The sequence below is a fragment of the Denticeps clupeoides genome, chromosome 12, assembly GCF_900700375.1.
Source record: "Denticeps clupeoides chromosome 12, fDenClu1.1, whole genome shotgun sequence".
NCBI classification, from domain to species: Eukaryota; Metazoa; Chordata; class Actinopteri; order Clupeiformes; family Denticipitidae; genus Denticeps; species Denticeps clupeoides.
In genome coordinates, this window is record NC_041718.1 from 20,980,465 (window position 1) to 20,992,180 (window position 11,716).

General features: G+C 49.3%; 3 protein-coding genes across 10 annotated transcripts in view; 1 reads left to right on the forward strand and 2 right to left on the reverse strand.

Moving 5' to 3' along the window:
- slc12a5a (solute carrier family 12 member 5a) overlaps positions 1-4,294 on the forward strand; it is a 97,869-nt gene extending 93,575 nt beyond the window's left edge. For all 5 annotated transcript variants that reach the window (XM_028998919.1, XM_028998918.1, XM_028998920.1 and 2 more), the window contains one exon: positions 371-4,294. In XM_028998919.1, the coding sequence (XP_028854752.1) occupies positions 371-462 (92 nt within the window). In that variant the 3' untranslated portion in view covers positions 463-4,294. The remainder of the gene's footprint in view (positions 1-370) is intronic.
- A 431-nt stretch (positions 4,295-4,725) lies between these two features.
- Positions 4,726-9,888, reverse strand: ncoa5 (nuclear receptor coactivator 5). 4 transcript variants are annotated; one of them, XM_028998924.1, is made up of 11 exons: positions 9,783-9,871; positions 8,620-8,862; positions 8,399-8,506; positions 7,865-7,928; positions 6,918-7,130; positions 6,726-6,832; positions 6,525-6,654; positions 6,218-6,417; positions 5,919-6,123; positions 5,761-5,852; positions 4,726-5,643 (listed from the first exon to the last, which is right to left on the reverse strand). In XM_028998924.1, exons 2-11 carry the CDS (start codon positions 8,837-8,839, stop codon positions 5,054-5,056), a joined length of 1,929 nt encoding a protein of 642 aa, XP_028854757.1. In that variant the 5' UTR covers positions 8,840-8,862; positions 9,783-9,871; the 3' UTR covers positions 4,726-5,053. The 4 variants fall into 4 exon arrangements, with proteins under 4 accessions (XP_028854757.1, XP_028854756.1, XP_028854759.1 ...); XM_028998923.1 differs by having other exon boundaries at positions 8,620-9,872; XM_028998926.1 differs by lacking the exons at positions 8,399-8,506; positions 8,620-8,862 and having other exon boundaries at positions 9,783-9,888.
- Positions 9,889-10,098: 210 nt separating this feature from the next.
- LOC114800985 (40S ribosomal protein S26) lies at positions 10,099-11,681 on the reverse strand. The gene is made up of 4 exons (XM_028998928.1): positions 11,538-11,681; positions 11,024-11,201; positions 10,328-10,458; positions 10,099-10,185 (listed from the first exon to the last, which is right to left on the reverse strand). Exons 1-4 carry the CDS (start codon positions 11,643-11,645, stop codon positions 10,150-10,152), a joined length of 453 nt encoding a protein of 150 aa, XP_028854761.1. The 5' UTR covers positions 11,646-11,681; the 3' UTR covers positions 10,099-10,149.
- Positions 11,682-11,716: the final 35 nt, after the last annotated feature.

The following is an 11,716-nucleotide window of genomic DNA, read 5'->3' on the forward strand; positions in this document are numbered from 1 at the left end:
CCTGTATCGTGATGATCGGCGTCGTCATGGTTATATTATATTTCGCGTAGTCATTTTGACAATAAAATGAATACATCTTGTCCGTGAGGTCAAAGGGTCATGGACTGAAGAGAAAATAAACCCTTATACGCTACATATGGGGGAGAATTTAGAATAAGGGGTACTAAAGAGTCAAATGACTGCAAAGGAAAGAAAATGTATCTATATTGTGAATGTTAGAAGGAACATCTCTGTCTTTAATGCAGCAGACTTGATGCCATCAGGTCACCAGGATGTTCTGTGAGGTTCTAATCCATCGAAAAGCTAAAATATCAGAATAGATTTGAAGATTTTTTTTTTTTCCCATCTGACCCTTAACTGAGTGTCTCAGACATGGAGTTCCTGGAGGTTTTGACCGAAGGGCTGAACCGGGTTCTCCTGGTACGTGGAGGAGGTCGCGAGGTCATCACCATCTATTCCTGAGAGTCCAGTCTGACGTCCCGCCCCACCCCGCTCCATCTCCGCCATCCCACCGCCAAATTCAAAACCCGCCTCCATTGCCAAGCAATATGCCAACCAGCCCCGCCCCCTTAACCCCAACCAACCAACTACCACAACATTACCTACCCAAACACACACACACACACACAGTACCCAGTAGAACCCACTTGTGCTTTCCCAAGTGGTCAACACCAGACAGGAAGCTGAAGCATTTGGTTCCATCAGGAGGAGGAGCCGAGGGAGGGTGAGTCCGTCTGGGTCTGCAGCTCCTCACCTTTGCTTTCCATCTTCTGAGCCCATGTTTTAGGGGAGCAGGTCTTGTCCATGAGTCCATGACGAGGGTCAGGAAGAGACGAGCCAGGAAATAAACGCCACACTGGGACCGATGAGAGTCGTTCATGTGCACTAGAGCTCACCTCACGATGGACTGCCTGCTCAGGGGACATACGTGGGGAGCGTCAACAGGTTCTTGTTCCATTATTCCTCCAACACCGGTCTCCACCCCAACCCCCCCCCCCCACCCCCCCCCACCCCCCACCCAACCCCCCAACCCACGTTCACGTCGTGAGGAAATCGTACTGTTTTTAATGGAAGTGGCCAACCTGCCGTCTTCAGCCCGCTAGCAGTGCCAAAACCGAGGCCGGAGAGGAGGGGACAGTAGCCATGCCGCTGCTGGTCACCAGTGTGGGCGGAGAGAGGCGTGAGGACTGACATCTGAGAAAGGGAGAGAAAAAAAAAAAAACGACTGTAAAAAGTGTATAGTTGACATTGTGAGATTTATTCGTGTTATTTATTGATCCTTATTTTCCTTCAAATGGTATTATTTTTTTTGGTGAGCTACTAACAAGCTTCACGTGAGCAGACATTCCTATCTCACAGGGTTGGCTGGAAATGCTTTTTGAGTCTCGTCCTAGGCTAGCACTGTACCCGCACTGTCAGCCACTGTGCCACACCCGTCTCATCCGCTCCCCTTTTTACACAGAGATTTATGTTTCCAGAGAAAAGTATATCTATATATCTATATACACACTCTCTATTTACCTACACATCCACAGCTGCGGAAAGAATATGTTAATATACATGAAGTCGTTTTGCCAAACTGAGATGTCACATGTGCCAGACGCAGAAAATCGTTCAGAGGAGAACCCGGGGTTCCGAATCCAAGCAGACGATGTAGTATAAAAACACTGAGAACATAATATCATTCACTTAAAATTAATATTAGACACTGGTTCCTATATATATATATATATATATATATATATATATCTATTTAAAAATATTTAAGAAATAATTTGTGTGCGTGCGTATGAAGTGCTTTTTTTGAAGGATCGTGCAATAGGTAAAATCTCAAATCACACCATATCGTGTCATTTATTTTTGTACACATATATTTTATATTTGAGGACTTTTCATTTCGCCATCGCTACCTGACCAATGACATGCGTTTTTACCATATCCTGATGTAATTGTTCCCGTCACTTGCACTCGATGTAGAGTTATTTACGAATATATATATATAAAGAATATACTTAGAAGTCGTTAGGAGAAAACTGGTCTAGTTTGTAGAGTTTACAGAATCCAGTATTACGTTTTGCGTGTGTATGAAAAATTACTTATGAGTTGTGAATGCTGCTAGAGTATGAATAGTACTGTGTGTATATATATATCGATGTATTGGGACAGATCGTCTAGGGGAAGCGTTTATAACGGAATATGGTGAGATGGTATGAATACATATCAGGGGCGGGGCGTGGCGGGGCGTGGCCGCCGGTGAAGATCTTTTATTTTCTTACCAGGGGGCTTCGAGTCGAAAGCAGTCGGAGGAGGTCGAGGGTCTCCTGCCAAAACCCGCCGATCGGACGGTCATTTGCACAAACGGCGTAACCTGTGAACAAATCTTCTCTTCTCTCGTCGTTCCGTCGCCTTTTTTTTTACGTTTGCACGTAAATGGACTTTCGATCTGTGAGAAACTACATATTTATCTGTACTTGTTTTACATCAATCAAAAGAAGAAAGAAAGGGGAAAAACACCAAAAAAAAATAGAATATTCTTGTATTGACTTCTCTCACTGGGCGATCACAAAAAAAATGGAATAGAATAAATAAAAAGAAGCCCGAATGGAGTGAAGTCGCGTTTAGAAGGTTGCCTGCGTACACTGAGCCACCACGGACGTGGGTTTTTAACAACCATCCTCACTTCTTGCCGCTCCCGCATGCATGGTCTGTCCGTGACGATATTCGTTTCAGTGCTCCTGTATTTCGTGACGACCCGTTTATTAAAGATGCTCGACGCTCCGTCTTCTGGGTGGTCGATCGAACGTCTTTCTAGCTTCGTATACGAAGTAATACTGCTCTCATGTACCGTAGCCGACAGCAGTCGTTCGTCGTGTTCGTCACGCCAGTCTGACATTTCATCTTTCTACGTTGTGTGCAATACTGGTTTTTAGTTGTTGCTGGGGAGTAAAAAAAATTGCCTGTGATGAAATTATATTATATATATTTTATATATAAATATATATACAAGTATAGCTATATATAGTTATTTATTTATTTTTGCCCCTAAACAGGTGTTATTCGTTTCTATGGTGAATTTTAGTAGATTCATATCTAAAACTTTCATTTTCTTGATGTATTTATTTATTTATTTGTTTTTATTTTTGGCCGGAAACGTCCACCACTATTAGAAATAATATGTATGCTGCTTTTCTCCATCACACGACCTTGTGGCCAGAATGACGTAACCAGAACGATCATTTCTACGATCATCCCGGGACGAGGGTGTCTGTGGCTGATGACGACGATGAAGGTTCACGTCAATCCAGCTTTTCCCGGCTCGCAAACGCACCTGATCCAGATCATTCTGATATTCTGTGTAGATGCGGAGTCGAGGTAGAACATCCTTCCTTTCCTCTCGTGGTGAAGGTGTTAGTCGCGGCCACACCGAGGACCAGGCGCATTCTAAACTACCTACTTCTCGTTTTCTCCTCATTTTCTTGGCTTTTATGGGGGTTTTTATTTCCTGCATGCGTTGTACAAAAAATACGTTTCCAAATTTACTGACGATATTTGGTGTTAAATTTATAGTGCGTGTCATACTGTGTGTGGTGACCCCTACCCGACCTGCCCCACCCCACCGCTTTTAGCCACACCCACTGACCTGCGCTGACCCCGCCCCCTTTACCACTACTGTACGTGTACGTGATGGCAGTACGATTATGAGTATAATGCTGATCAAAGACTATAAACAAGCGCTTCCACTTCTGGGGCTGGGCTCTGATGGAGCAGGAATGTTCCTAAAATCACTTTTATTCCGACAAATAGCAAAAAGCAGATCCGTTTTCTTCAAACTGATTGTTGAATAGTTTTTAAAAAATTGTAATTTTTTTTTATGAAGGAACGTGAGGTGGAAATAGTTTACTCCAGAATTTCTATAGGAACTTTATTTATCGATTCGTTTTTAATTCAACATTCCTTGTTCTGTATTAGAAAGCCACTGTTGTTTACCTGTTGAGGGGCGTTCCCAGCCAGATGTGAGCTCCGCCCCCTCAGACCCACGCTGTGACGTTGATTCTGTTCCCAGAATGCCTTGCACCGGAGCAGATTGGAGCAGATCCTGAGAGCGCCAGCCCAGCCTGTTGTTACTCACTGCACGCACACCAACCTGAATTCATTACTGTTGTATTCGAATATATTACAGTTGTTTTGTGGCTTCATGTACTCTTTTTTTTTTTTTTAAACTGGACTTCGAACAAAGGTGGTTTCGTTTTTAAGAATAATTTTATTTCATTACACATTAAAAGTGATTACCAAAGTTATGTTTAGTTATTACTTATTAATTATGCCAGATGAAACTCATTCTAATGGATTGAAAGGAGGCCAGCAGGAGGACCCACCTCTCATAATCGCACCAAACTCATATTTCAATTGGCAGCTATCTGTTTTTGCAAATTAGAATTATTTTCTGACAGCGGCGAGTAGCCGGGGACGCCGTCCCTTCTGTTCAATGGGGAGGGGAGCAGAGGGCGGGGCAGGCAACACCTGTAAATAGTGCAAATTAGTATTGAGGTGTTTCTTTTGTGTCGGTGTAAGTTCAATATTTCGAATGAATATGTATCCTCCTATTGTGTTTCATGGTACATAAAAGAAAGAAAAACTGTAGATCAATCTTGCATTCCAAATGCTTCTTATCTCTATGGCTTCTGGCAGATTCCCGTTCCATTTTATAGATTTGTCAGCACAAAATGCAATAAACTAATACCATTTTATTAGTTTCTGTGTACAAGTCATCATTACAAATAATATTATCGTGAACTAGTAAATGATAAAACAGAAGTAGTAGAGGGCCGGTGCATGAAGTCAGAATTCTGTACAGAAAAGAACAAAAAAAAAAAAAAAAATCACAGAATTGTACAAAATGACGGCTGAATGACACCTCGATTCAAGATGGAAAGCAACTCAAAACCTTGTTCAGACATGCACTCCAAATTATTATTCATCACCACAGGACGTCGGGTTAAAAAATAAAAAAAGTCGCACAGTCGTCCACTTCTGACAACCGGAATGAGCGGCCTCAGTAAGGGCGGGCGTAGTGAGACATGGGCTGGGCCTGGCCCATCGCCTGGCTCGGGCGTGGCCCGGCCGCGCCCAGGCTTCCCGAATTCACCAGGTGGTTGATGGAGGGTCCGCTCTGAATGAGGGTGTCCAGAGCTTTCTGCACGCTCGGGTTGTCAAAGTTGATGCCCGTGCCGGGCACCAGTGGGCGGGGCACGCCTTGCGGGACCGCCATGCGGCTGGCGGGGGCGCCGTAGCCCAGGGGGGCGGCGGGCGCCATGGCCGGCCGAGCGCCGATTACCGTCGGTGAAACGGACTGGACCATTTTGGGAACCGCGGGGGTGGAGAGCGGGACTGGACTCGGCTGGACCCCCATGGCGCCGCCGTAACTCTGCGGCTGGGGCGTCAGGAGGGTGCTGGACACCGACGCCGTGGCTCCCACGCCGCTGTTGAACAGACTCAGGATTTTGGCCTGGAGCTCTTGCTGGTGGTTGGAGGGCGGAGCCAGGGTAGCAGAGGGCGGGGCTGAAAGGGCCGGCTGGTGGGCCATCGCAGACACAGGCTGGGCAGGAGCTTCATGAGTGACTGGCGCTGCTGCAGTGTGGGACCCTGTGGGACACAGATGTGACAATGTGACACAAATCAACATCTCCTGTACAGGGGGCGTGTCAGTTGACGTCACAATCTCTAAAGAATATGGTCTGAGTGACTGGACAAGACGTTTACCTGCGTGCAGGTCCCCGCCGCCCTGGAGGAAGCGTCCTCGCTTGTCCCTCAGGTACTCGATGAGCCGGTCCAGCTCCTCCGGAGTCAAAAACCTGGGAAGGATTCCAGAGGTCAACGCGCGAGCAGAACGGACGCGGCGGGACACGAGCGGAACAGACCTGCCCTCGGACAGGAGCGTGATGGTGGACAGCAGAGACGCGGGGTGCGGCTCGCGGTCCAGCTCCCTCATCAGCACGTCGTCCGCCATCTTGGCCGCCTTCCTGGCGATCTCCTCCCGCTCCTTGTCGCGGTGCTCCACCTTGTAGATGTTGTAGTTCTGGGCCACCAGGACCATGGCGTCCTGCATGGGCATGTTCCTGTGTTCTGGCGGCGGGGGGGACGACATTCTACAGTTCACACTTCTTGTCCAGTAGTGACAGGGACACGATGGTAGTAGGTGGGGCTTTTCTAATATTACCTTGCGGCGTTCCAAACAGGATGTTGACGGTGCAGGAGCGATGCACCTGGTGCTGCTGGGTAATGATGATGGCGAAAGGGGTGCGCGCCCGACTCACGTCCTCCAGCGCTTGTGTCAGGGAGACCTCCGTGTTGAGGAAGATGAGGTCAACCACCATGCCCACGTCCCGGACCTTCCTCCCCACCGTCTCGGCGTATTCCCTACAAACGGGAGGGTGGACGTTAGGGAAAACAAATCCACCTCGACCCCACAGGTGACCCCCACATCACATGGTTGTACTTCCTGTCTGCGTAACCTGACCACCTACTTCTGCTGCTTGTTGACGACGATGACGGAGCAGTCGACGGGCCGCTCGGAATCGTAGCGCCGCTGCAGCTCCTCGTAGTACTGCCTGTACAGCTCGTTCCGCCGCCGCTCGCCCTCGCTCGCCCGCTCGTCTGGGGGGGAAACCGCAGATTAACCCCCCGCTCTCCGGGCACGCCGCGCCCGACTCCGGGACGGAACCCACCTTCCGATTCCCTCCGGCCGCTCCAGGCCTCCCGGTACGGCTCCCGGTACGGCTCTTTCTTGCGGTAGTAATCCTCCATGCGGTAGTACCGATCGTAGCCCTCGTTTCTGGACGGTCGGAGAGAGGGAGGAGCACAGCTGTGGTCGGGGGCGGGAACGGGGGTTCTAGACTAAAGAAAGGTTCTAGACTCACCTGTACGAGGGGTCGCCTCTGTCTTTCTCCCGTCCCTCGGAGCCACGGTACCGTTCGCTGGCGGGATCTCGAGGGTCGTGATCGCGGGCGGGGCCGGGGCCGGGCCTCGGCTCGCGTCCCGGCTCCCTGTGGTCCCGGGACTCCCGGCTCCGCACAGGGGAGCGGGAGCGGGGACGGCCGTCCCGGGACTCCCCATATCCGCCGTACGGGGTCCTGAAGGGACAGACGGCGGCATCAGACAAGCCCCTCCCACACAGTATCGATCACAGCTCTTCACTCTGAAACGCTACATCTGGTGGAATCAACCGGCCGGCGAGGATGAAGGTGATGAGAACACAACTCTTCCAACTCTGCCAAACGCGCGGGCGTCTTCTGCAGCGACGATCGGAGAGGAGACGCCGCGGAGGTTCTTCGTCCGAACTCGCGAGCGCACGAACCCGAGCGCGGCAACGACGACGAATCCGCGTATCTCTAAATTCACCATTTTAATTTGTAGATTACGACAGATTTGATAGCGGCGACTCTTAACGCTCCAAGTTGAGTTACGCCCCTCCCCCACGCAAAAATAAGACCACGCCCACTTATCTTTTTTTTTTTTTTTTTATTGTTGGGATAATTTTATCGTCTTCTTGTGTTAAAGTGTTCATGCCGAGAGGCTTTTATGAAACGACCGACGCTTTAAAATGAATTTCAACAGAGACAAAGACACAATCAAAAATAAGACTTGACCTTTAACCTTTATTTCACCAAGCTAATCTGGAAGTAGAGCATTTTTTTTTTTATTTTTAAAAAGGAAAAAAAAATCTGGTTCCTGTCAAAAATGCGGGAAATAAAAATAAAAAATATGCACGCGCGCCACGAAAATGGGGGGGGGGGAATAAAAGACGTTACCAGACGCGTTCAAATGTCGCCATGTCTTCATGTCCACCTTTTCAGCATTACTTTACCTTCGTGGAGGGCTCGGCCGGGACTGAGATTTATTCTGTCGTCTCTCCGCTGCCATATTTATATCTGTAAATAAACCAATCCAAACGTTCAACATGGAAATAAAGGGGATTATTCAGCGATTTTTCTTTTCACTCCACGCACATTCAGGCCATCCGGTGCTCTCAAGCGGATCTCAAGCAATAAAAACCAAATTATTTCTCCCCAATGGGGACAAAAAGAAAGAAATAAAATGCATTTTTGCAAATTCCATACAATTTAGAAAACACAATTCAGAATTGAGAACAGAGTCATGTTACAACAGGTCGAAAAGAAATGCATTTTTATTGTTTAGACATCTTTTTCAGTTTTAGTTGCACCCCAGCGTTGAGTTTTTTTTGTAGAGAACAACATACATCACGAAACACCATAAATGTTAAATGTTCTGGGGCGCCGGACAAAAGACAAAAAAAAAAAAAAAAATTTTTTTAAATGAAAATAAAAAAAGAACATTCTGGATCAGTGGAATTCTTCCCTTCTGACGCCGCAGAGCTTACCTAGTCTATAACCTTTATATAACCGACCGCTCTGTCCCGCCTTTGCAGCCTCAGCCTCTTCCACCCGCTCAAACTGCACAAATCCGTACCCACGAAACATGGACAACGCTGCAAAAAGGAAGATGCGTTCGCGAGGGGACACTGACTGAATGCATGTGTTTCATGTGTTAGGCCTGAATGTGAGCTTGGCTTTTGTCGTCCGGCCTTTCGTCATTACTAACCATTTATCTTCCCATACGGACTGAACAGATCCTCCAACTCCTTCTTGTCCATCAGAGTGGTCGGCAAATTCCCCACAAAAATGCGGCGCTCCAGGTGGTAGGGGTGATTGCTGTTGGTGCCGTGGTTGGGCGGGGTTCCACTTCGGCTTCTTCTGCGGGACATGGCACTAACGTCCTCTTTAACCTTAACGCTCGACACTGACTGCCTATGGCTTGTCATTTCTCTCAACTAGGTTTTAGGGTCTTCGCGGGTCCGTGGGCCACCAGGGAGGAAGAAGAGAGAGATCCCATGGATAAAACATCACAGTACAGAAACATCGTGCACGAGATGGGGGGGGGATCACGCCGGTCCTAATATGGTGCGAAACCCTCCGGCCGTTTCGGTAAAATAAAGCTGCTTCACGGCGCAGAATAAACGCACTTCATAATTCGGCCTGATATATTTTAAATCTATCGCACGAGTGTTCCTTTTTTATTTCAAAAAAAAAAAAAAAACGATATCGTTTTGACGATACGGACACCGCGACGATACGCAGGCGGTACGACGATATACCGCGGTAACACCGATCGGCGCGGAACAGTCTGTGCGCACTTGTCCGAGCCGCAACCGATCGATCGGAAATTCGCAGGAGGGAAGAGAAGTCCAGGAGACGAGAAATGGGCGAAGCAAAATTACCGGACGCTTCGCGTCGTCGGTTCATCGGTCTTCTCCTAATCCTGTTTGCAGGGGGTGGGGGGTAAAAGCACCACGGCAGCCGGACCCAGTAAATGAGGGTGCGGCCTCGTTAAACGTCCACGAAAAACCGATTAAAACGCCGATTAGAAGCGTCTTGTAAAGCGCAGTTTCGACTTTCGCTCGTCCAGAGGTCCCGTGTTGATGACGTCACCGGGCTGCGGCTAGGCGGCTAGCTGGCCGGCTAGCGGGGCGAACAACCGTCCGCTCGGCCGTCGCCGCTCACAGCCGCCCGAACCCTCGCCAAAGGCCGCGGGACGGCGCCCCGGCTCGGTAGCCCGCCCGCCGACCGCGGCGTCTCGAGTCGAGCAAGTTTTCAGGCAGAAGTTAGCTGGCGAGAACGCAGAAAACGTCCCGACGGCGCCGAGGAGACCGAGCCGCCGCGGTTCTTCCAGCGCGGACGCGGAAAGCCGGAGAGAGCGGCTCCTACCTGCACGATGCCCCCCGCGTTCACCCTCGGATCGTCCTTCCCGAAACGCCGCGCTGCTGCTGCTGCTACGCCGCCGCCGAGTCGCTCCGAGACCCGGGCCGGAAGACGAGACTCGCGGGTAGAGGGCGGAGAGCAGAGCGCCCCCTGCCGGCCAGGAGGAACGACGACGGGCCCTTTACCACGACATTGGTTTAATTACTCATAATAACCAGGTCGCACGTCCTAATAATCTGTTTGTGGAGGATTTCATGCGAGTAAGATACATATAGACATCGCAAACGATTTGATTTGCACCAAGAAAAACACACACAAATTGTGATTTTATTCCATTTTATTTGTACACAAACGTACATAAATGGGAAAAGTTTCACATGGGCTTTGGAGGGGCTCGTGGTGGACCACCCTGTAAATACAAAAAAGAAAAAATTAATAAATTTGACAATAAAATAATTGTACCTTATATTAAACCACAAAGGATTTTATAGCTTAAGCATCCATGCCATGTAACGACTCTTTAGAAGAATGAAAACAAGAGAAGCACTCACAGTTGGCCTGAAACGCGGCGGTGGGGTTCGGTCCTTGCGAGCCTCCCGAGAGCGGTTCCTCACCACTTTACTGTGGATGGCACAGCTGACACAGTAGTGCAGCTTCACGTAGAGCTTGGGCAGAACATAGGCTGCAGAGAAAGAAAACTGGGTTAAAACACAAACATCTCCGCCCAAAAACAAATTTAAATAGATTCATAATTTCACATTTAACAGGTCAATTTGCGTTTCGATGTGATGTTACTTCTGAGTGGCCTGATATAACTTCAGTCCGTGATTTAAAAAAAACTATTACACCAAGAGCCTCTGGACTATTTTGCACACTAAATGAAAGCCTATGACGTAATCATAAGGTTGCCGGTTCAAATCCCGATCCGCCAAGGTGCCACCGGGGTCCCCTTGATGGAGGTCCCGTCCCCACACACTGCTCCCCGGGCGCCTGTCATGGTGCCCACTGCTCACCAAGGGTGATTGTTAAATACAGAGGACACTTTTCACGCGTGTTGTGCCTCACAATGACAATCACATCACTTTCAAGAACGTCATGCTGTATTTTAATCCTGTATCAATTTGATCAACCTTTACAAAGTGATTTTTGTTACCAGACGCCCTTATAAACCAGTAGTGACGGGGACAATCATGGTTAAGTGTCGTGCTCAGGGACACGATGGCAGCAAGGCGGGGCCCTGAACTCACAGTCGAACACGCTGGCCTCGGAGATGTCCCGCACGGCGGCCGCCTCCACGATGTTCCTGATCACGAACTTCTTGATGGCCTTGTCCTTGGGCACGCAGCGGGCACAGTTCGTGCATCGTATGGGCTGGACGTGTCCGCGGCCTTTCTTGGCGCGGCCGTTGTTCCTTCTCTTCTTGGTCTGCGGAAGTAAATAAATCAGATCAGTCTCACCAGACGTCACTTGGACATTATTTAATGTACGCGTCCCCGTTAGATAAGCAACTTCCTCCGGGATCAGTGTGATCCCGGCGGCGGAGGGCCCAGCTAGCATGGCGGGCTAACGTGACGGCCCCGGCCGCATGGCCGCCGCGCCTCGGCATGAGTCTCGTTAAAAAAAGCCGACGTCGTGGGCTCGTCCGCGGCTGGAACGCGTCCTGACGCGCAGCGCAGCCGGGCGCGGCAGCCCAGCGGCGACTGAGCGCGTTAAAAGCGTGTTTTAGGAGGCGCGGTGGCCGGCGCTCCGCCGCGAACTCACCATGTTGCTTCGGAGGCTGGAGGAAAGAGGGCCGGAAGCCGCAGCGCGGAAATACTCATGGTGCTCCTCCGCCGACAGAAATATACAAAAGCGCGACTTGGTACTCATACGCCTACGTGTGAGTAATTATGTGTCACACAGTGTTCTTCATGTGGTCATGAAGTTCTAGCAATTTTATT